This window comes from Haemaphysalis longicornis, unplaced genomic scaffold, assembly GCF_048455015.1.
Source record: "Haemaphysalis longicornis isolate Haplotype H1 unplaced genomic scaffold, Haemaphysalis longicornis Haplotype H1 scaffold_4, whole genome shotgun sequence".
In the NCBI taxonomy this organism is placed as follows: Eukaryota; Metazoa; Arthropoda; class Arachnida; order Ixodida; family Ixodidae; genus Haemaphysalis; species Haemaphysalis longicornis.
The window spans coordinates 65,262,284-65,287,492 of NW_027526361.1; the positions used below are offsets into that span (position 1 = coordinate 65,262,284).

The 25,209-nt window shown below is 44.0% G+C and overlaps 1 protein-coding gene and 1 long non-coding RNA gene across 3 annotated transcripts in view; one reads left to right on the forward strand and one right to left on the reverse strand.

The window, feature by feature from the left end:
• The first annotated feature begins 265 nt into the window (after positions 1-265).
• Positions 266-25,209, forward strand: part of LOC144178858 (uncharacterized) — a 723,527-nt gene continuing 698,583 nt past the window's right edge. For both annotated transcript variants that reach the window (XR_013324071.1, XR_013324072.1), the window contains exon 1: positions 266-700. This is a non-coding gene — a long non-coding RNA (uncharacterized LOC144178858). The remainder of the gene's footprint in view (positions 701-25,209) is intronic.
• The window catches only part of LOC144178857 (uncharacterized), an 80,454-nt gene continuing 62,596 nt past the window's right edge, over positions 7,352-25,209 (reverse strand). Inside the window, exons 3-6 of the mRNA XM_077706992.1 lie at positions 20,508-20,846; positions 13,705-13,725; positions 11,982-12,073; positions 7,352-10,205 (exon numbers count right to left, since the gene is read on the reverse strand). Coding sequence (XP_077563118.1) covers positions 11,985-12,073; positions 13,705-13,725; positions 20,508-20,846 — 449 coding nt within the window. The 3' untranslated portion in view covers positions 7,352-10,205; positions 11,982-11,984. The remainder of the gene's footprint in view (positions 10,206-11,981; positions 12,074-13,704; positions 13,726-20,507; positions 20,847-25,209) is intronic.

The following is a 25,209-nucleotide window of genomic DNA, read 5'->3' on the forward strand; positions in this document are numbered from 1 at the left end:
TCAGCTGACGTCCAAATTTTTACAATACATGCCAAGTGTTTTTATATGTTTTCTGTGCAATATTTGATAGCATGGTTGTGATCTTCAGAAGCTTAGCGTCAAATTACACTGCATGTCGTCATAGCTATACCTTCATCACGTCACTGATTGCTTACGTTTTGCTTAAGCAAAAAACATGGCGAATTCACTGTGAATTTATGCAGTCGAGAATACGGCCCCCAGTGAGCCTGCTCGTTGTTTCATTAGGGCAGCCTTCATTGCAGCCTTTCCCGGCATTCCCGCTGAGATTTGGTGCGCGCGTTCGCTCTTGTTGCTGACTGCCGTTCAACGCAAAAGTGTCTGCCCGCCCCTGCTCGTCGTAATAGTCACCGTGGCTGCTCTCTGCGAGGCGACAGTACGCTTCTGGAACGTGTGACAGCGGCTTCTTTGAGTCTCGTGCGACTTCTGCTCGTTTTCGTCCTGGGAGCGTCCTCGCCGTTTCATTTCGGCAGCGTTTCTCGGTATGCGGCTATTCCCGCTCAGCCCTTGTGCGTGCGTGTGGTCTTGTTGCTGACTGCCGCTCAACAAAAAAGTGTCTGCCCCGGTCCCTACTCGTCGGACTAGTCACTGTGGCTGCTCTCTGCGAGGTGATGCCAAGCTTGTGGAACGTGTGACAGCGGCTTCTGCGGGTGTTGTTGCGGCTACCATTTGTCTTCGTCCGGTGAGTGTTCTCTCCGTTTCAGTGCGGCAAATTTTCTGAGCACATCACTATTCCTGGTCATCTCTTGTGTGCCTGAGTTGTCTCATGCTGATGCAGTGTAGTTGTCAATATGTCAGATTCAGAACATCGGGACGAGTGTGTTGCATGCCATTAAGCGCTACAGGACAGCGGATGATATTTGGGTTGTCCAGTGTAAACTCGGCTACCTTTTAGGACAGGCCTGTTACGATGTTGATAGCAGTACGTTCCCTGATATGGGCCTGCTCAAGAAGAGACTTGTAAAGCCTGCCGAACTGGGAAAAAATATGGTTCGTCAGTCTGGTGGTGGTGCCGCTGGGAAAAACACCGATTCAGAACAGTTATTGCTTCTTCGAATTCGAGAGATGAAAACTACCCTAGAATCACTGCCAGATCTGCACAAGAAAGTTGACTCGCTCTTGCTTCTTAAGGAGGAATTTACGAAGCTATCAGAGTTTGTCGGAGAATCACAGGAGTAAGTACCGTTTACGTCAAAACAATACGACTTGAATTTGCAGTGGCACACGATGCGGAGATAGTCACATTGAAGGCGACCATACAATCACAAGCTGAGGAATTGCACGGTTTACTTGAGGGCCACAACGAAAATGTACAATACAGCAGAAATTGACATCGAGGGGCTGTGCAAAGGAGAAAATAAGAACCTGAAGGCAGCACCGACTGATCTCGCAATAAAACGTCAGTCGAGCTTTTTGGTTTAAGCAGTTCACCTACTTCCGAGCAAAAAGCAAACCCAACAGGGCCTGTACACTGCGCGTCAGGCTTGTCTAGGGCAAGCGAGCGCGCGGCTTGGGAGCGTGCTGGCGACATCTGCTGATAGCGGCTGGGGTGGAGATAGCTTGCAATTGCGCGTGCGCCGATCTCGGACAGGGTCAGGCCGGTCGTCGTTTCGCATGTGCAGCTCGAATTTGCAGACGGACGCCACCACCCTCGAGGGGCGCTTGTCTTTCAGTGGCAGCCGTGAGCGTTGACTGGACAGATAGATGCGTCGTTCTATGCGGTGCACTAACCCAGCAGGCGGTTACGCAATAATACAAAACGACCTGGACTAATCTTCTGAATCTCGCGTTTAATAAACGAAAATCCCGCATCAAGAAAGCACTGCAGCACTTCCGTGGAACCTTTTGTGCGATTACGTAATGGCTGCGCTGACAATGCTTAGCGTCAAATTACGCGCTTACCCTGTGCCACCGCCTACGATTGCCACTGCAGAATAAAAGCGCCCCTTGCAGCGGCGTCTCAAAGTTTGAGGGGCCCATGCTTTAAGACGACCCACCTGAGTGTGTCCGAGGTCCGCGCACGCGCAATGGGAAGCTATATCCAACCCAGCCACTATAAGTAAATGTCGTCCGCATGCTTGGAAGCCGCGCGCTCGCTTGCCCTAGACAAGCCTGACGCGCACTGTACGTTTCACGGCCATGGCTATGAAAGAGGCGTGGTTTGGGCGCGACAGAAACTGTGACGATTACGGGTGGTTGATCCTGATTTGAGCAATTTCTTACCTGACAACCTAAGATGAATCTTGACCAGGCGGCAAAAGAAACAGGAAACAAGTTCTGCTGGGCCACAAGCGGTAAAATGTATACAAAAAATATGACAACGCCACCCGCATTCGTGTGTTTCGGGAATCATATATCAATAGGATTGCCGAAGCGATAGGTCGAGTTACATTGCCGCGGTTGAGGCTGATGCAACACGGGATGCCAAAGCTTTCTGTTGCCACGTCCGTTCACAAACCTCTAATAAGTCTGAAACTGGAAACATTAACCTCCTCGATTAACGAGCAGAGAGTATATCGGACGTTTCCAATGCGTTTGCGCAACAATTCCGTTCCGCATAGAGCAAAAACGTGCAGCTTGTCCTCCTCAACAGCATCTTGGTTACTATAAATGCTCAGAAGTGCTGCTTTCAGAAAGTCTTGTATCGAAAGCTCTAAAACAATTGAAAAATTCATTGTTGTGTGGCCATGACGGCATTCCTCCTGCAGTATTGAAAGCGTTTGGTAATATTGCTGTTCCAGTCTTGACACGTACATTTAAAACCTCTCTTAATACTGGCACATTACCCGCTCGTAGGAGGAATTCAAGGGTTGTTCTTGTATTTAGGTCAGCTTTTGAAGGTAAGTTGCGCTTGTTGTGAACACAGAGACGGACACGGCAAAAACCATAGACTTTCACGAGATGACGGCCGTCTACGTTTTTTTTCCGTGTCCGTCTCTGTGTTCACAACAAGCGCACCTTACCTTCAAAAGCATGCTACACCAACATCCCGACATCAAGCTTTACTGAACTTTATTTAGGCCAGGTTCATAATTGGACCCCACGAACTAACGACCGATATCTATTCTATGTGATGCTTCTAAACTTTTAGAGTCCATACCGCATAAACTACTCACCTTCAGTATAAAAACCGTCTTAATACCTGAACAGCATGGCTTTTTCGCGGGGCGATCGACCACTACCAATCTTGTCAACTTTATGCTGCATGCTTCGGAAGCTGTGCACGGGAGAGGCCAACTTGATGTCGCCTACTCTGATTGAACAAGACTTTTGCTGTGTTCTGCCACGAGCTCTGATTCAAAAAAACTCTCTGCTTGATATACGAACACCACTCATATCCCTTATATGCAATTATTCATGTGATAGGTCATGTTCCGCGCGTGTAAACGCGCAGTCCTATGAGGCCTCCAGTGGTGTCCATCAGGGCTCTCTTCTCGGGCCACTCCTCTTCTCAATCTTTATAAATGACGCCTCATCACCACTTACTGATTGTTTTTTTTTTCTTTTATATGACGATGTAAAAATATTTAAATCTTTTTCTACCACTGCCAGCTGTTCCGCTCTCCATAGAGCAATTATGTCCTTTTCGCACTGACCCGCCGCGGTGGCTCAGTGGCTAAGGCGTTGCGCTGTTGAGCACGAGGTCGCGGGTTCGATTCCCGGCCGCGGCGGCCGCTTTTCTGATGGAGGCGAAAAGCTAAAACGCCCGTGTGTACGAGATTTCGGCGCACGTTAAAGATCCCCAGGTGGTCAAAATTAATCCGGAGCCCTCCACTACGGCGCGCCTCATCGCCTGCGTTGCGTCGGCGCGTTAAACCCTACAATCAATCAATCAATCCTTTTCGCACTGGTGCTCACGCAACGAACTCATCAACACATCTAAAACTAAGGTAATAACATGCGTAAGAAAAACTGACATCTTGTTCTCCTATCAACAGTCACTTACTACCACGTGTGTTAGAAGTTCGTCACTTTCGACAGAAAACTGAGCTTCTCTACACACATCCAGGTAGTTACTCTCAGAGCTCTTTGATCGCTTGGCGGTGTGTCGCGTGTCGAAGGAGTTCAAGGAGCCAAAATCTCTTCTTAAGCTCTGCACAACTATACGCCGTCATCAGCTTGAGTATGCATCTATAGTCGGGAATAGCACGTGCAAAACAAACCGCATGCTTATAGAAAGGGATGAATAAGTTTATATCCATCTTCAACCATAGTTTCGGTGATAGTAGTAATTGTAACCCTGAATAACCCTCTTCATTGACGCTATAATGCTTAACCTCCCGGCGGAATAAGGTTGATATGCTCCTCTTTGAAATAATACCAGGTACAGTGTCTTGTGTTGAGATGCAACATGTTCCTCTTTACGTGCCGCAATAGTTGACTAGGACGCATACCTTTTACCATCCAAAATGTATGCGTGTCTCGTGCCCTATCTTCCGACTGCAATACACGTACAATCGGTACTCGGATTACCTGGATATATTTAATTATTGCGCAGCACACTTTCGCAAACATGTCTGTAACTTTGTATTGGCGTAACTGTCAACTTTACTTACCCGGTATATGTTTATGAACTTGATTGACTTTCATTGTGATTTCAGCATGAACCATCCTTTCGCTCTTTTCTTTTTCATTCGCTTTTCAATTGTCGTGTATTACTTCAGTCAGATATGCCTCACTGTTAGGCAATACTTGTATGTATGAGTGGGTGCTTGTAAGTGTACGTGCGTGCGTGTGCGCCCGCGTGCGTGCCGGTGTGCGTGTGTGCGTGCCGGTGTGCGTGTGGGTGTGTGAGTGTGATTTTCGTTGAGTGCAACCAAGGTATTTCTTTTTTTGATGGGTGCGACATTTGCACATCTGGCGTCGCCTCTTTATTTGTTGTTTTTCCCCGTTCGCCAAAATAAAGGCTTCGGCTGTTCCTGGGCACACTAATAAACATTGATTGATTGATTGATTGATTGATTGATTGATTGATTGATTGATTGATTGATTGATTGATTGATTGATTGATTGATTTGTGTTTTTGATTGACGTGTTTTTTTCGAACTTCTCTCAAGACTGGCTACTTCCCCTCTCGTTGGAAAAATGCAAGGTTTGTTCCTGTATTAAAGGCAGGCTAGGAATTGGACCCCACGAACTACAGACGGAAATCAAGTCTATGTGCTGCTTCTAAATTTGAGTCTATACTGTATAAGCTACACACGTTCAGTATAAAAAACATAATAATGTCGTAACAGCACGGCTTTTTCACGGGGCGATCGACCACTACGAATCTCATCAACTTAATGCTGCATGCTTCGGAAGTGCGGCAAGGGAGAAGCCAACTTGATGTCGTCTACTTTGATTCAAGTAAGGATTTTGTTGTCCTCTGCCATGAGCGCTTGATATACAACCTTCCCTCATTATACGCAATCATGAGATTGGACATGTTTCGGGTGTGTAAATTGGAAGTCTTCCCTTTCAATGAGGCCGCAAGTGGTGTCCCTCAGGTCTCAGTTCTCCGGTCACTTTTATTTTTTATCTTATAAATGATGTTTTTGCCAGTAGTTAAGGATTGAAATTTTCTCTTCTCTGATATGCTGACAACGTCAAAATATTTAAATTTGTTTCGAACATTACAAGCTGTTCTGCTTTCCAGGGAGCAATCTCGTCAATTTCGTACTGGTGCGCTTGCAACAAACTCCTTATCAATACATCTAAAACTAAGGTACTGACATACACAAAAAGAATTCTGCAGAAATTCAGGGATTTATCTACTAAATCGTAGCCTTCTTATTACGGTTGTCTTCAGTGCGACATGTTTACAGCCACTTTTTTTTTATTTTTTTAAACTTGTCCAACCAATTATCTCCATTTAAAGGGGCCATGAAGACAAAATACGAGTTGCGTTTATTCGAAAGACTGTTTAGTCCCGATAACAATGATACCAATATCATTGCAATCTTCGAACAAATAACGGAGATATTAAGGAAAACGTGTGAAGCAGTCGCGACCCCCTAGCCAATTCCCCGCAACTTTTCTATGACGTCTCGGAACCTTGTTTGTGCGATTGGCAGCCGCCTAACTCACCTGTCGCGAAGACACATGACTGGACGTCTGTAATGGGGCCTCTAGTTCCATTTGACCTCATCGCTTGAATGCTAACGTGCAGTTAACGCACTGAAAATTATGTTTTATTGTAGGCCCGTATGACGTCATTCTTGCTCATAACACGTCACTGTGGCGCAAAATTTGAAAGTTTTTAAATACTTCTTGCTTTTTTTTGTTAAAAGATCATCTTTTGTGGCTGTAATGGAGATGAGTGAGATACTGAAGCCTAGTTCTTTCAAATTGAACAAAGTTGTATTTTCTTTTCATGGCTCCTTTAATCTATTATAGCGACTACAGGTAGAACTTTCCCATATTCTGCATGATTATGAAAAGTCTGGGCGTTACACGTTTCGCCATATACCGCAATTTTTTTTAAATTTTACATTTTTTAGTTTTTTTAAATTTTGTGCGACCAGCTATCTTCATTTACGCCGTTATAGCAATTACATGTGGTTCAGATTTTTTTATTTTAAGGACCCCCCTCACTTTGGGCGTTGTGATAGCGGAAAGAAGGGGGTGCTTAGAATCCAGTAAACGCGGTATAACCCTGGATCACCCTCCTTATTGACGCTACCATTCCGCAAGGGGAAAAAGGCTGATAATCTTTTACTCTTTAAAATTATTCCCCGCACAGTGTCTCGTGGTGAGCTGCTACATGTTTCTTTTTACATGCATGCCGCAAAAGTTCACCAGGTAGGATTCCTGTCATACAAAACAAGAGTTCTTGCCTTTGTCCGCAACAATACTTCCTCAGTAGACGATCATGTACTGGCAACAGGCAAGAATAATGTAACCTCTACACCTCCACTGGTAACTAATTATAACCAGTAGATAAATTAAGAGTTGTAGCTGTTTTCTCTATCTGTACTCCAATCGTAAGAAATTATGTAGTGGCTGCTGGCAAGAACTCCGCAACCTTTACAACTAGAATGTGAACCATGACACCTAAGGGAAACTCTGCAAAGGAAGAAAGTCGCTTAACTCTCTTTCAGCTTTGTGTTTTCGAGATGGTTACATTAAATTGAAAGCAAAAGCATTTTACAGTAGCTCTGGGGGGAGCGCATGCGATTCCTTGTGCATCGGATCCGATAGCATTCTTGTCAGAGCCAAACGGTTTGATTCGGCGCCTTAGAGAGACGAGAGAAGAGTTAAAAGGACATCTTACCTTTATCGCAAGTGCTGCAGGAGCGTATACGGCAGAGTATAATCCTGATGATTAAGGACACAACACGGACATTGCATCTGAACAACGTAAATCGCCTTTATTTGGGATTATCAGACAAAACCCAATCCTGTACACTCATATCAGAAACACATAAGTTTATGACTCTCTTCCTGTGTGTACGTATTGTTAAAACAAACAGTGTGTGCCTAACTTCTCCTTTGAGGAGTGCCATTAAGAAACAATAACTTACTCGTAAAGTTTGTTCAGCCATCTTCACAGAAACGCCGCTGCATGAAATTTATAGAACGGTGGCTGGGTGCCTGTTTTCATCATTTCTTGTTTTTACGTTAACGGGCGCAAATTTATTGTCTGCATTAATAGTGCGCTAAGTATCACCATCGCACCACAATAGTCGCTATGACATAACATGTAAAGAATGGCGCAACTTTTGTCAAGTGTGATGCTGAACCGAAGACCTAATGGAGCCCAGGTTACAATGCAATCAACAACCACACTCTGCTTAAACAGAAATCGAAGAACTCAAGAAATATAGTTAGACGAATCGAACACAAGGCCCGTTTAGTTTTGCCAAACATAACGCGACAAGATGTTGTTATTCGGGTATTTGGTACGGTTGAATTGTTGCACAGTTTTGATTTAAACGACCCGATTTTCTGGCCTTCCCTCGCCATTGTCGGCTTTGAGTTATAATGTTCAGGACATAAACTGATATCAGGTGTTCACTGATTGTACCAGATAAATAAAATATACAACAGTTCATCCCATTTCGTAAGTGCCCCAAGCATTGCTGCAACTTTTCACAGGAGAAGTGTGATCGCTTGCGTTGGCAAAAAGATATGAATCGCACTCTTGCCATTTTTGCAACACTTCTTTCAAATCACTTCTGAATAAGCGTAATTACACACATGCGAACCCTTCTCGTAAGGGCCCAAAAATTAGGCGAGAGGAATCTCTATAATATATTTTCGGTATTTCATGATGGTCACTTTCCAGAGTTATGCCAGGTGAGAAGAAAAAAGTGTGCTGGTTCGGTCTACACGGCCATATTATCCTCAGCCTGGTACTAAAGATGGATTTGTGACGTGGATTGCTTAAGCGAATTTCTTGGGAACATCAGTACTCTCATAAAAATCTTATGCGAACAATCAATTATAAATATTCTCATGGTCTTCTTTAGTTTGTAGTGTAGTGCACATTCAGAAAAGTTTCGAAAAATTTCTACTGACGCCTTTCGTGGATTTCGCATGCGAGTTGTGCTAATACAACGAAAAACTGCGCATTTATGCATCAATAGAGGGGATGAATAGAAAGCTTCTCTGACGGCTTAACCAAACCTGTTGGCGTGACTGACATACTTTGCTTGTAATTGAAGTGCCATCTTAATTGCCACACCTAACTTGCGGTTACGGAAAAGCTGTTGCGTGTGACTAACCCAAAAGATGTTATTTTTTTATAATTCCAGCTTCTCTGTGCAAAACCACGAACCATACCGTGCCCCTTATTGTTTCCAGTTCTCCACTATGCGTCCATACCGTTTGCACTTACTTAAAACAAAAACTAAAAAAACTCATTTGTTCCTACAGAGTAAGCGGGAATTCCCACTGAACACAAATTTTGGCTGCGCAGTGTGCATAATCGCATCTGGCATCTGATGTAGCACACTGATTCTCTATAATATACAGCTAATGTTTCGTCAACATGTATATATTTATTGTTACGCCCAATTGCCACGAGCAAAGATGCCTCATTCTAATATTACTTTAATTACGCGCTTGTACCTTAAGGTCATCGCACAAATTACTTCTGTAGCTTCAAATAGAGCTTGAAGAGCTGCGGGGTTCGGTTAAACTTTCATTGGCCAGTGCATTCGCCTAAGCATAATCCTTTCAGTAGCCTTATCATCAGCTCTAATCATATATACGTCCTGAGTATCGGAAGTCACTTTTGGTTTAATCAAATCACTGTGTGTTATACCTATATCTGTATATCGACAACAGGGAAGCCAGGCTGACCTTATGGAAGTAAAGCTCACGTATGAAGTCACGAAGACAATGGAACCGGGTCAGCGGTTTAGTTACCCTGCTAGCAATGTTACTGTAATCTTTAAAGACTCTCTTTCCACTCATCATCCCAAAAAATGGTTCGAATTTTTTTATCAAAACAGCGACACTACTAGGATAGTTTATTGGGACCAAAATGTACTAGTATTCCCTCAGAGAACACACTTTTTAAAATTTTTTTTGAGGTTTTGCTGTGTTGTTAGGGCCGTCATAGAGAACGAGGCCGTACAATTTTTTTCCGGAAATTAATGTGCCATTAGATGACCTCCTAAAGACAATTTAACACGGCTGTTTTAATTACGGGTTGTAACCAGAACAGGAGTATCCGCAATGAATGATAAGTTAGACACCTATTACACAAGCAAACAACTACACAAAGGAAGCATAAGGTAGCAAACATTCTGTACTGCATGATGGGACGGGCGAAGCACGCCCACGTTGTCGATGAGTTTTCGCGAAATTATTTCTTCGTGGTATCACTCGCCTTTCCTTATCCGCACAAACAAAAATACGTGCGTAGGCGCCACCTCTTGGACGATGTAGGGTATGTAGGAACTTCGTAGTAGAAGTCACTTGCAGAGTTGACACGATGACAGTTAGCTCCCGTAGCTTTGCATGAGGATGTTTATCCAGCAGAACTCAAAGCGTCCCCCCCCCCCTCTTCTTTGTTTCTGCTGGTTGCTGTTTACCGGGACCACATTGCGGCGGAGCTGTGCTCTTCCGTGGCGACCACGTTGTGTCTGGAAGCGGCACCCACGTTCCACCGTGTTCACAACACACGGACGCCGTCGTTCTACTTCTCGAGAAAGGAGAAATATCCCGCGTTGCGATGAGCGCCTTGGCGCCCCTTCCTAAGGGCCAAAATCCAAAAATATGAGAAAGAATTACGTGACATGTGTAAAGGGTGTCAGGGCGCACCATTGTTTTGGTGGAAGGAATAGGGATGTCTAAGACTGAGGTAATTTCTCAGGGTACATTTATGCACTCATTTTATTCAAGGAAGTCGCCGTTGTTATTATCATCGCAATTCGGCTTCTTCACAGAATTTTTGCATGCCTGAATTATATAGAGATTGGCTGTTCTTCTTGTGATAAATGGTTAAAAAAATGAAAGCCGAGGAAAAACCAGCGCTGTTCCACAGTCGGGAATCAAACCAATATATTGCTCAGGGCATGGCGTGACAATATTTTTGTTTATTCAGTCAATCAATCCATAAATAGATAAGTAAACTATAAGTTAAACGCTCTTGTGGTGGTTTAGAAAAACAAAGGCGAACTGAGCAAATTATTATAAAATTGTCTGGCAAAATTATTAGTGCGACATTATTGCTACGGTATTGTATCCATCTGCAGATGACGTAAGTAGCTACACGTATTTCTAGGCTGAAATATGAAAGATCTCGCATCCTGTTTAAATGGCCGTTTAAATACTGTAAAAAAGGAAAGTGTCTGCTTTTACGTATGAAACGTTTGCTCTCAGAAGCCCATGTAAACATGTTGATGATATTTATTGATGGTCGTCGCATCCGTGTGTATGGCACCTCTGTGATATATATTTTATCACAAACTTGGGGACCTTGAAGAATGAAACTATTCCCATCGCAAATGCCATCGCTTGCTGAGGAGCACAAGTGCAACACACTTAAATAAACACGTACCCCCAGCTATTATCTGGTGTAGTTTCGCCTGCCGATTTCACGAAGCACCCCGCTGGGACCCATTACGATGCTAAACAACTTCTGTCCCAACGGCAACATCAAGTGTACTGAAAACAGCACTAGAGGCGCTGCACTGTTGGTTTGAGGACATAATTATTTTTCGCCTCACGGGATCAGACATCTGCTGTAGCTGCACTTCCTCTTTGATCCTCTTGTACGCTGAAAAGGAGGATGTGTAATTTCGCGCTCGAACCATTCCATTGTTTACACTCATTCGCTCACGGGATTTGTTGTGTGCTGCAATGCAGTTTTATGCATTGATGGATTTCTAACGATTATGAGACATCCACACGACAAACCGTTCGTTCAACCAATGGGGAGGCCTGCTATGATTAATTCCGTGGTCGCATCAACGAAGGGTTAATTAATGTCCCCACACAAAGTTTCTTCAGGCAGGCGACCGCAAATGGGAGCAGGGTTTGTGAGATTTTGTTGGAACATTAAACAGCTACAACACAAGGAAATGGAGCTCCTAGCGGCGAAAATTGTTAAGGCTTGGAAAAGCGAATCAGGACATGCATATTAAAAAGAAAAAAGAAGACAGGTGGCGGAAACGTTTGAGCAGGGTACTTGTGTTATTGCGAGAAATTGTTTTTCTTTACTTGAGACCTAATTGCGGTGTTAGAATACTCATTTTAGCGACTGAGCGTAAGTAAAAAGCAGCATTTCTTGCTGCAACCGAGAAAAAATAAACGTGAAGAGTGAATGGGAGGAACAAACAATTATATTAAAAACAGGCAAAGAAAAGCTGTTCATGCTGATAACCAAAAATACTATTTTCAAGATTCCTTTTCCATGCACCAGCGAGAAAACACAGCTTTTACGAATTGCAAACCTCAATTTAGTAGAAGTCCTGAACCAAACTGTTTGTATGAAACAGGGATTATTGTGACATTGTATCGTGACTCACCGGTTAATGTGGCACAAAAACCATATAGATGCTTAAAGAAGAGACGGTGCAGAATAGCGACAGAAGTGACATTGACGAAGCTTTAGACGAACCTGTGGAAAATGAAAAGAAGCATAAAATTCAGCCGGGAATCTAACTAAATTCATAACTTAAATGCCATTGGGCAATACAAACGGGTGCATATTCTGCAGCTACAATGCTATAAATTCGGCTGGTAAATAACATGATGAAGTTCAGCCAACACAAACCTTGGAGGAATTCCAAAATGTATGCATTGGTGAATACGTATGCTTGAAAGAAAAGCTGGTTCCGGTGAAACATATAACAAGGAATGCTGCATGGTATGTGTATACAAATAGAAAAAATAATTGCAATAGAGATTCTAGAGCGTCGATTACTCAGTGAGGAAATGACTATTTCTTGGCGAATGATTCAGGTTTCATATTAAATCTGACTCCATACGCCTGTTAAAATAGAAGCAGTTGTTTTACCCATGTCGACCATTAACGTGGTGAGAAATAGGTATGGTGGGCACTGTTTTCTTTCTTTACGCACGGCGTTGTACGTAGCAACCTTGTTCAATTATGCTAATTTGATAAATAATGAAATCTTAATGGTGTATACAATAAATGCAAGTTTGCGGGCACATGGTACATTTTCACTGTTTTGGTGGACTACTGCTTATATCCCGGTGTTTAAAACCGGTTGCAAAGTTTTTCGCCAGAGTTTCTCATTTGAATTGTTGGTAGGGGGCTTTAAAGATGTGAGTGAGGGGGGGAGGGTGGAAAAGGAAACGTTGAGGGTTAAGACTAAGTATTAGTTGGAGAGAGGGGTTCGCACGATTGGTGACAACACCGCTGTTCAAATTTCTTGGCTGATAACGCTGTGAAAGTTTTCACTGCCATAGTTTCTCGACGTGAAGCGCTTACCTCTAAAGCGGATAGCTGGGCGAGTTGGTTGCTGCTGACTAATGAACTCGTACTTCTAGCGAACTTTAGCACAGGGCTAACGTGTGTTTCGTCTTTTCTTTCTTCGTCCTGTGCTAAAGTTCGATAGAAGTATGAGTTCATTAGTCAGCGCTTACCTCTAAATGCTCAGGTTTTTCTTTAAAAATAGAAAGAATAAAGGACATGCGCCCTCATGTGTTAACCTTCTTTCAATATAAGTGGGACTAGTTGTAGCATCGGATGTTGTTAACAAAAGGGGTTCATCGGGGCGAACACGAGGAAGTCGCGGCAGAAAATATAAAAAAAGTATATGCCGAATTCAGCCGGCAACACATTTTGCTTCGATTAGGTCAGCGCAAAGATGACTAAACGACAGCAATTGCTTTGCCCCCTTTTTTCTTGGTGAAGTCGTCGCTTCAATAACTTTCTTCTTCGCATTAATCACTGGAAGACACATTGTATAGAGGTAGTTTTTGTCACGTCACGTTTTCGTCCACCGCCTGCCCGCCTTTAGCGCATTCCCGAAGAACAGGCGCATTAACGGCAAGAGCAGTTGAGAAATTTCAAGCGGAGAAAAGTTTTTCTGGCCTGGTCAATAAAGGGAGCGCGCAAGCTCGCGCTGGGCCCTCAAATTTTTTATGGTCGCCGGGCGCGTAACGGCGCTCAGTCGTAAAGTGCGCCCCCGCTACACCACGAGCAGCCAGCCGAATTTGTCTCCCAATATCGCCGCTGGAGGGTATGTACGAGCTCGTAAATGCTGTCGCACTGCCACTCACCGTAGGCTCCCCAGGTAAGCTCTGCAAGGAGAGAAGAAAGGAAAAGGAATGGAAGGTTAGTCGGCGAGGCACGAAGAATCGGCTGTCCACCATGTTCGATGGCACACGTCGCAGCACGAAATTGCCCTTTTGGGTAATATAACGAAATGCCTCACGCAGAAACTTCTCGCCGTAGAGCAAAAAAAAAAAAAAAAACATGACTGAATCGGGGCGACGAGGTAGCGCTTTGGGCACACTAGATTTGCCAGAAAAAAAAGTGTGTGCCAACGTTAGATTTTTGGCTCTATACATCAAATTACAGCCCGCCATTGGGCATTCGTGGGTTACAAAGTAAACTCTGCTGACACGTGGACAGGAGGAAAAAAGAAAAAAAATGAAGCAACGGAAGAGGATTTTTTTTATTCAGCGACGGTTTTTCTATCGAGGAGGACCCCTGTAAGACTCAGATAGATAAATATAACAAAAATTAATGTTTTTGCGATGGCTCTGCGGCGTAATTTTATACCACGTGCTTTGATAGATAAGTTAACAACTTCCGTTTTTTTTTCTGTCGCTCTCTCCATCTGGCACACTTCCGTATAAATGCAGTGTGAACAAATGAGCGCGGTGTTTTCTGTACTATCGCGCTCACTATGACCTACAACGCTCATGAATATTCAGGCCAGTATGTCGTCAAAACAATTACTGCGGGCATACACGTTAGTATGAGGCTTGATTCATTTGGACGTTCTGCTCTTAATGCGTTCTTGATCTTTAACACCGGGTGCCAGACAAAAGTTGGACAAAGCTGTGAATATTATAGAGCGTTGTAGGTCATAGTGAGAGCGATAGTACGTTAGCCAAGTACCTGTGACAAGTATCATTAATGACTTCTCCCATGCATGATGTAATGAAACACAAAAAATGCAAATTGTGACACATAGGTGAGATTTGGCAATTATACAAAGTGCGCTCCGAAGTTAGAAGTCCGGTGAAGGACGTATTCCGCGAAATAGGGAAATGTGCTCGTTTTACGTACAGTTCCGATGTAACGAAGCGGAATTCTTGAATTTTTCGAAAAATTTGACGAGAAGAAAACAGCGTCCCTGGGTTTGATTGTGTCACAAGAAACTACGGGGCTTTGTGTGGCACCGAGTGCGACCCATCCATTTGTTTCCTCACCTATGACTTGAAAGTCTTGTACTGTTATTACCGTCATGATCCAGGCGCTCTTTGACATCACGTATTGAAATCCCTTCAGGTGGCAAGATTCTTCGGGGTGTAGATTTTCAGTACCGCGCCAAACGTCCTATCTGCCGTACGTTTTTTAGCAATTAGTTTAAAATTCATAGGACGACCGGTATTGATACAAACACCTCTCGTACACTATTGGGTTCCTCGCGGCTATTTATTTTTCTATTGTAGAACAATTGACGTGACACAAAAGCCAGTAGAAAATAAAGAAAAGAGGCCCCATACAGGTTAACATTGAACAAATCTTTGTTATAATCGCTGCGCTACAGTTATAGCTTTTGGTTAATAAATTAATTAGGCTGCGTAACTTTGCAGCAATGTTTTAGTAATGGCGGATTGCTTTGACTTGTATTTATTTTATCGAAAATTTGAAAAAAAGAAAATGAAGGAAAAGACCGACGAATACCAGGGAAATGAAGCTCATTTTACTCAATTTTTTTATTCATTCAAGTGCACTCATTTCTCTTTAGGGGTTTGACGCCGGTACTTCAAAATGACGATGGCTTCTTGGTTGCCGGCTAATATTAAAACCCTTTTAGATTAAGCCGTCCAAATTATTTGCAGTATTTAGATTGCGTCGTTACATCTAAGGCACATACAACAAGCATTGAATTGTTGTAAACTTGCAAATGTTCAATTTGAGTTTGTTAAAAGGAAATGAAAGGCACAAACCGTACATCGACATGGTTTACCCAGGTCCTGTAAACGTAATACTAGGCTTTCCTTTTTTTAATTCCGCCTGCGAGATGAAGCATTATCGAATGAAAGTTGAAACTTTATATCTAAAAAGAAACAAAACGTACCACGGTAGGCGTAGGAATAGGCGGTGGAGAAAACTGGCGGAGTTTTAGCACCTGTCGCCCCTAAAGAGGGTTTTCATTGTAGTAATAGGTACTCAATAGACGTTCTAGTGAAGTAGATGGTCAAATCCTAATGAAATTAACCAGCGTTTTACGCTTAAATATGGCAGCAAATTTTCCGTCCCTATTCATGAAAGCATAATTATAGCGATGACGTACCGGTAGAGAAAAGAGGTAACCTCACCTATTCATAATATGGTTCAACTTTACTATGAACAGGGAGTCGTTATAATAATCTTAGAAGTTCTAATACCCAGAACGTACCCCAGTAAGCGGGTATCTGTCGGGAAAAAAATATATATTTTCGATTTTTTTATAGCGGGCACTGCGCCAAGTTTTTCTACGTGGTTTATTGTAACCAGATGGCCATTAAAAATTACAGGGTCTAGTATACGGTTGATTTTGGGGGCCGTAGGCAGAGCAGGCTCTATTTCTTAAATAACATCAGAGAGAGAGAGAAAGAGAGAGAGAGAGAGAGAGAGAGAGAGAGAGAGAGAGAGAGAGAAAGAAAGAAAGAGAGAGAGAGAGAGAGAGAATAAAAAAGTTTTCCTTTTAATAGTTGCTCGCTTTTTACAGGTTTGATAGAAGTAATTATCCGACTCCAATTGGCATTGGCGCTGCACCAGTTTTCACTACTTGCGGCGAGAGAACGCGTTGCCCGTTGAGGGGGCAAAAGCCAGTTTTCCCGTTTTAGTTCTATATAGTTTTGCTCTGCAGTAGTGTGGAATTATCAAAAATTAAAATAAAGTTGAACTGAATCCAACTGGGTCGAAGCGACATTCTAGGTGCATTCAGGTTCTCCAATAATGTAATGGGCAGCGAGGGAGCAGAGCGTTTGGTCTCCGAACAAGCAGTTGTTTGTTGGAAACCTTGCGCAATAATCAGGCCCGTAGACGCTGTCGCCCTGCCCATCCGCTAACAAAAATACATAGTAACCACAGAAGAACAAGCTAGCAGACGTAGCGCAGCTTCCCAGCTTCTGGTTAATAACACACTTTCCGTGTCTACTTCGATTCCTGCTGACAACTCGCAGCAACAGGAGTTAGTTGGCTTGCGTAGCCGACGTGTAATTGGGTTAGCATCCGGCGGTCGCAATCGCAGTCGGCCTTTTGCGTTGTGAGAATAAGGCTGAAGCTTTGTTTGCTGCCGATAACCCTTTCAAGCCATGGTAGCAGAAATGTTTTTGGGTGACTAAACCAATTTTCTGTTGCTCACAGCACATTTATTACGAATGCAGGGGCAATCCCAAAATTTCAATTTACTGTGCGGGCACCTTCGCCTGGAATTCTAAGAGCTCACAGGACGTGTTTGTAATCTACAGGTTTGTGCGAATAAGTTTCTGGGCAGCACCTTTTGGTGAGACGCTGACCAGAAAGGCATCCACCAGAAGCGGAAAGAAATACATCTGCAGATAAACAGTCAGCTTGAAAAGGTTGTTACAGTCCCAATCTTAGTTATACCTAAGGGATTTTGAGCAGCGGAATCCGTGAATGACAGACGTAATGTGCGCTTTTGCTCAGCCATTAAAATCCAAAACTGCGTGCATATTTGCTCCCCTTTAGTGTCTGCGCATCGTTAGGGAGCTAGAGAAATTACTTCCACTGAAAATTTAGGAATACATAGAAGTGGGATTAATGTCACCCGTATTTGGCGTTTTGCGTAAACTGGATCGCTCAAGCACCGCCTTCGTCAAACGCTATATAGCACTACTGGGCAAATATGGCTCTTTTATTCGATTGCTTGAACACATGCTTGCATGAACAACGCCCGTCACTTACAGGATATTTGTTCAAACACAAATGGGGACTAGTCACTTAATATACAGCGTAAATAAATAATTATTAACAACGCAAATTTGATGCTATTCTTAACAATCCCAAAGAGTGTGTCGTCTCCAAGCCTTCGTCAGAACTATTCGAGAATTAGCGTTACAATAAGTATTTTAACGCGATGGAAGTAAGGCAGCCGGCTATCTCTGCTCTTCCCAATGGAGGGCAATAAATTGGTCACCATTAATTTACCAATAATTGGTAAATTGCCTTAACATCCGATTCCGGGATTCAAAAGTACGAAGAAAAAGGAAATACAGTAAAAGATCGTTAATTCGAATTTGAAAGAGACCATAAAATTGTTCGAATTAAGCGGAGTTCGAATTAGATGGCGGGCGCTAAACGAATGGATCTCGTCCCACACTGCGCGGGCGGAACTCAAAAAAAAGTCACCTGCGGACTCGTTATCGTAAATTAGGCGCTTTCATTCGCTTCGCCGAGCATTTTCCCCGACTAGACATGACTGGCACAGTCGATGAGGCGTCGCTGACGAAGCGCCGAGGCTACGAAAGAGGTGACACTAGAGTTCCTCCCCTAAGGGAGCTATATACAGGAACTCTGGGTGACACAAGAAACTGGCTCCCTGCCGCGGCACAAACAAAAGCAAGATCGCAACGACTGACGAACGCCGCACAGGCTAGAGGGGAGCTTTTTGCGCACTTCACGTCACTAGTCTGGCCAGGCCCAGGCCAGCGACCGCGGCACAAAGGAAACCCGCAACGGCGTGAGGCGGAGCACTGGCGCCGGCGTCGCGGCGCCCACTAATGAAGCGAAATAAGCTTTCGCAGCAGCATAGCGCGCGCACTACGCAGTTTTTTTTTCTATTTCGTTATTTTGCATCTCTAGTAAATTTGGTTTCATTTGGATTTGGAACACATTGCAATCGCTCTGACTCGAATTCCTCTGCCAGGAGCGATGGAAACCACGGGATCCAAGTTAGAATTAACCGTTCTGAATACCGAGGCGTTCGAATTATCGGGAGTTTTCTCCCATTCAAATATACTGTGCTGTGCCGGGACTAGTGCGTCAGTTCGAATTTACCGTAAGTTCGAATTAACCGAGTTCGAAATAGCGAGCTTATACTGTAGTAGGCTCGGATTTGCGCTCTTTCTGCTGTATTTTTCCCAGGTTCGACACTTGCGGAATAGGCATTTGCTGTCAAGATGAGTCCGTTGATAGCATTTTCTTGTACAACCCAATCGACTGCTGCCCCTTTTTCCGCCAAAAATTGATCGCAACAAATGATGTACCGCGAGCCCCCAAGCAAAAAAAGAAATATCACAACCAATGGCGCGAAAAAAACTGGAGACAATGTGACCGGGACATACGCCGTCAATATCGGAATCTTTCTTACTTCGCAGGCGTAATTCGCTTTTAAACGCCGGGTCAAAGCCGAACCATGTAAGCCCCGCCGTGGTCGAGCGGCGTTCAATAAACGTTTAAGGCAGATCAGCAAAAATTCGCTGCATTGAAACAAAGTTGCGACGCCTTACGAAGACTAGCTTTGAAAGGGATCGGCCTGCGGCTTCCGAAACAAACAGTTGCTTTTGCAAAAGTTATTACTGCAATATCAGTTCCAAACTTAAGAAGACACCTTTAGGATTTGTAAAACTTTATCTCGTCGTCCCTAAGATTCTTTTGTCAGTTGATCACACATAACGTCCAGAAAACATAGAGTATAAAGAATGAAACAGCCTCGATTGCCAATTGTTGGTAAGATGCCTTCTTGTACATGGGGCTTATGTTGTACTTTTGTGTATTGACATTTATTCATACCCCAATACTTCAAATAATCTTTTTTATCCAGGCCGCGTGTGCGTTAGGTCTCACCGGAATTTTATGTGTATTTTTTTTCTCTCTACATGGGCTTACTGGAGCCTCTGTTTCGGAACATGATTCAGTGGATGTGGTTGAAGCGGAAGCGTATGATAGTGAAGTAGCTGCAACACTCGTTGGTGCAAAAACGACAAAACCAGTTGGATCATGCCGGCTGCTATTACTGGTGTATATTGCTGGGCTGGGTTTCAATAAATCCGATTATAATGACAGTACCTTCAATTTATGTTACAAAGGTACGTTAGCAGTCATTTTGTAAGGAAAATGTATAAGCGTTCCAAATTTCACTCTACTGGGTACGCATAACTTTGGAGACTGGGTGGTACAAGTTTGCAAACGTTTGTCCTGGTTAATGAATGCAATGAACGGCACGACGGCACGCCGGTTCCGGCCTTTAGACGTTCTTCAAGTGAATACATACCTCGAAGAACAGCGTATCAGCTCGTTTAAATATTGTTATCAGTTTACCAATGACTGTCAAGACCATGCAAAGGGGGGACCAGGAAAAAAAAAACAGCCGTAACCAATTTCTAACGACCGGCAATTGCGTTGTGTACTAGAAGGAATTGGGGCAACCTGCTCCTCTCAGCCCAGAAAGCTTGCATAAAAAGACATCCGTGTGTTAAAATAAGGGAGTGACGCACAAAAGCATACTGCATTTGTATTTAATAGTTTCTTCTCAATCGTTTGTCTGCTCGTTTGCATTGCTGTTTTCTTCGTGCTTCTTCATCTGGTTTCAGTCGTTTTAACATTGCTACGTCAACCGGGTTATCCCCTTATACTTTTTCGACAATTCGTACATTTTGTCCTGCCAGCCAATCTTAAAAGCAGTCCCATAGCTGAGGAGAAATGTAAGGATATAACATTTACATCTCCATCTCACTTACTGTGGTCTCATCAAGATCCTCTCCGGTATAGACATCCAACTCTGCACGCTGTCTCGCAAAGAGGCTTATTGCCGGATAGCATATATCTCAGAACACAAGGAATTTCCACCGCACCTTTGTGTGTGAGACCACAGGACACTTTCGGGGGAGCCACTCACCGTGTGCGAGGCTCATTCGGCGCGTGAGCTCGTAGTTGCTGTAGGGAATCTCGAGCACGCACTCGAAGACGTCAGCCAGTGAGGGCAGCTGGCTCTCCGCCATGTCCGCGTGCAGGACTACGTCGAACAGCCCCTCGGCCGAGGCCCGCGTGAAGGTCCGGACCCCGGCCTCTCCCACTGGTTTCCGCCTGCCCCCCTTGATGAGGAACAGCTTCAGCTCGGGCTTGGGATACAAGCCCTGGCCCGTACACAAAAGGCTCACAGTACGTGGCTGCGACTGTGGCAGCTGGTCTGCATTCGGAGAGCTGCTGTAGTTGAAGGAGAACGACTTGGCAGGAACTGAAACAAATGGAGGAGAACACTACTCTGAGAGATGATTTGGCCAGTTTCACATGGCTAGTGTCAGACATGCACATGGAGGTATTATTTTATAACCAATTCAACCAGGCAATTTCTAAATTAGTTGGCCATGCTTACAATGAGTTAAGGTCTTCTTTGGCGACTGCAAAAAGAAACGATCTCAGGAATAATAAGGGTAGTCGTAATGTATCCTATAAAAGAAATGTCTATTGTCTTAGGTCCTTCGCCGACTGCTAATACTGTTACCGCCTTAATTCTAAACATCCAATCTCAATGATAACGGTAAAAAGACTGTTTTTTGCCTTACAAATTTACATCAGCGCCTGAAACTTATTTCAATCAAACATGATAGGAGAGAATTATTCAGAAATCTTCCCGGTATTTAAATTATGATTGTACTACATTTTCAAAGCAAACAAAACTGTTCGCAGCTCTCAAACCGTCGTTTTTTTTTTGCTTGTACGAACACAGAATATCTGGCATGCAAACCTGGCTCGCGATTTTACGTTTCCAAAACGCGCGAAGCACCGTAATGCAGGATATGGCAGTTCTAGTTTGCTCAAAAGGCACCATTCTTTCTGGAGCTTGTTTTATTTTGATGCTCGTCATTTCCAAGATTAATGGGGCACCAGAAGTTCCACAAGTCCTGCAAAAAAGTATTCTGGCAAGATGGTGACATGCTTCAAAAATTGTCCGAGGGGCGTGAACCATGACAATTACAGGTGTTTTACTCGTTCCTTTACGGGTTTTCTTGCTTTCGTAATCTTAAGGGGCTCGAGTGCTTGATATGTGTGTGATTTAATTATACTGCATACAATCGCAAGAACTTCATCAGGGAAGTAGCACGACATGCTGTAGGTCTGCGACGCAACAAATTTAACGCAGTGCCCTTGCGCTACCGTTACTGCATGAAAGTAAGCAAAGTCGCCATAAAAAAAGAAAAAAAGGTGTGCAACCTCCAATTCGCGCCTTTCCGCAATTTTTAAGTTTCCTGTGGCAGGCTTTTCTGCAAAAAATGTTGCCAGCACATTTTTTTCTTGAATGGGTTTGTAAAATACGGTGGCGTGCTCGCCAACATTAATTCCCATTTTCCGCGGCTGTTGGAGAAGTAGTGTTTTCATTATTAAAAAGAAAAAAAAACTGAAATTTTTTTTTCCTATACCGAATCACTGATACTTATTAACACGAAGCTTTCTTCATCTCGCTGCTGGCGGTGTCGTAACCCGAATTCACTGGAGAAAATTATAATTTACAGAAAGGGAGGGCACATGATGACGGTGATGATGATGATGATTAGAATGACGACTCGTGAAAAAAAGACACATCCCGCGGTTGGAATCGAACCTGAGTTTTTGGCGGAATGAAGCCAACGTCTATCCGATCGAGTCATTCCGACGTGGCCGAAGACAGATAGTGTGTGTGTGTGTGGGGGGGGGGGGGGGTGCACTCCGCTTTCTCGTGAGGGATTCGTTTGCTTTCGTCTAAGTTCTGACTTTGGGCCGCAGGCAGTTTGCACTTCAATCCTTAACGCTTGGAATTGGACTCTGGCGCTATTTTAATTTTGATCTTTGACGCTTTGACTTTGATTCTAGCGGTTTTGACTTTGGGACTTGACCATTTGATTTTCGCACGCAAGGAAGCGTTGTGTTTCAACCATCGTCGTCGTAGAGGTGTGACGAGTAACAGTCAGTGATTAGTTAGTATTTAGGTTAGCTTGCAGTCAACAGTTAGTATTTTGGGCACAGCGAAGTTGTAACCGCAACACTCCCCGTTATAATTTCTGTCATTGATATAGATACCCGAAAATATTGCAAGAATATCGAACGAGGCCAGTTACAGAAAGAAAGGCCCATTTTAATACTCAAAAAGCACATGACGGCTTCAAACGCCTCAATCACGCTTTCGGATAGGTGCCGGATTTGGCGCTGGCTCTGCGGGTTCGCTGCGGTTCGACACCCTGAAACTTCACGTTTTCCCAACGTTGTCGTTAGACAGAGGGGTAGTTGATTTGTTTCAAGTAAGGTGAGAGAGTGAAGGCACGTTGCTTAAGTCCGGCAGTCAAGACTTTATTTGGATCACTTAGGAACAAACGTCTTTACATTTGCGCAGTATTGCCTTGTGATCGCTGCGGTAGATACTAAGAGGTTCTACCATCGTGACTCGACACTCTGTTTGCAAACATGAGATCTATGCAGGAATGATTTTGGGTGGTCGGTCGAAGTGGGGTCTTCAGACGCAAGCAGTTTTGGTCTTGCCTGAAGTTCTCCATTCATTTACATAATAGCTTGGACACGTCCACGTTGACGTCTTCTCAGAGCAGGATCGGAGACTTTTCTATCGGCATCTGCGATGTCTGCCTTACATCGACCAGAAAACTCTGAACGTCGCTCTGGGACGTGTTGGGAGCTGCCGAAGGTCAATATCCTGCACACGATCATCAGCGTTTCCTTGACTTCGCTTGTCCTGTATCGTTTCGGCGAGACTTAACTGCGGATCCTTCCGGCGAACACGGGCATGCTTGCATGCCTGCTCTCGCTGAAGCTGCTTAAAGGCATCCTGTTTCACCCCTGAATGGACCCCACGCGTTCTACCCATTACGGTATCCAATCCCACAATACCGTTATGCGCGTCTCTGGTGGAACGCACCACTTCGGTTGGAATTGGCCAACCAAAGAATTCATCACCGAAAAGCTTTGCGTTAAACCATGGTCCTGATTAAGCTCCATGATACAGCGACAAACTCAACGACCAAAGCTTCATGTTTTCCTATTGTTGTCGTTAAACAGAGGGGCAGTTGATTTTTTCTTTCAGTTCATTAGTTCACCCACGATCATTCATGATCATCGTCAGAGGAAGTTGGCTTCCCTACAGGGCGTATTGGCGTACAACTGTATCAGTGAAAGCAATAAAGCTTCCCTTTAAAACCAGAAATAGGGTAGAAAATGGTACGCACAGGTGCTCCTAAAAGTAAACGGAGCACTGGTTGGAGATTTTTAGGGGATTTCTCGGCCATATGCCCAGCCAGCAACCTCTAAGTGTCTTTTCAAGAAAGTCATTCTAAAATAAAATCGGGCCGCACATAGTCCATTTGCGCTGGCAGCCGCACAAAATAATAATATATTCTAACTTCCCGAAGCCGTGCTCGGTTCACTTTGGGGGCACCTGTACAATGGACCCGTCCGCTTACCCTTATGGTTTAAGTGTAACAGTTAACCTGTGCGAAGGAATATTGTTCTGAGGGTCTTAGGAACAGCACATATAAACATCAGGCCCTTAGTAGCTCAAGCCAAGGTGGACATCAAGATTTCCTAGACACCCTTACTTCTTACACCCACTTCTCCAACTTATTACAAAGTTCTTCGACCCCCCCCCCCTCCCAACCCTCAAAAAAAGGGTTTCTCTCATTCTTTTATTCCATCGAGTAAGGAAGTCGATTCTTCCCAAAACATTTTTTTCATTGCGCTAGATCAGAAAGTCTATTCGTGTTTTGCGCTTTCAGAAGCAGAGAAAACTCCAATGATCCAAAGGCGTAAGCCACAAGATCGTTGAAGTAACACTTTTGAAAACGCGTAACTTAACTAAACTGTCGGTGCTCGCTTAGTACGTGCAGTTCCCGCGGCAGAACACACTGTTCAACGTGCTAAGCTTTCCAGCCATTTCGAAGTCCTAATGCTGCTGCTCATCGGAGATTCAATTCGTCCTCGGTATGACTTACTGCGGAGGTTCCCACCGCTTTCGTGGTCTCTCACATTAGGGCATTCGAGGATTAAAGTAGGGTGCTTTATAAAAGCAGCTATAATGGGTTCGTACACTCGCTAGTACGAGCCGTGATTCCGCATCTCAAGCGCCCACGCTTCTCGACCATCGCTCCTAAAGTCCCGCCCTATACATTATTGATGAGTGCCCCTCGAGGCTTATCGAGGTGGTTCGCCACGAGCCCTTATATGCGATATACTTTTGCTTTTTCACAGGATTTATGTGGGCGTTCACTTCCCATCATTGAACAGCGGTCCATAAAGTTGGTAGGTGAGGGAACGTCACGTGCGTGAAGCCAGGGCTCAAGCGCAATTTTGTAATGAGGTATTCGGCATGCACGAAAGCGTCCGTTTCTAGAGCTACAGCAGCGATGTTGCCCTATCGCCAGAAACAAAATTACCGATCGCTGCACGGAGCGCCAGTTGACGGTGTACAGTGGGCCGTTACGCCTTTTTTTCCTAAAAGAGCGTGCAATCGGGGCCTGAGTAATGGATTTTCCCTGTATAGTTGGTTGACCAGACTGGGAGGGTCGTTTCGCTTTCTCGTTTTCATTCTTGGCTGAGATGTTTATGGCTACTGACACAAA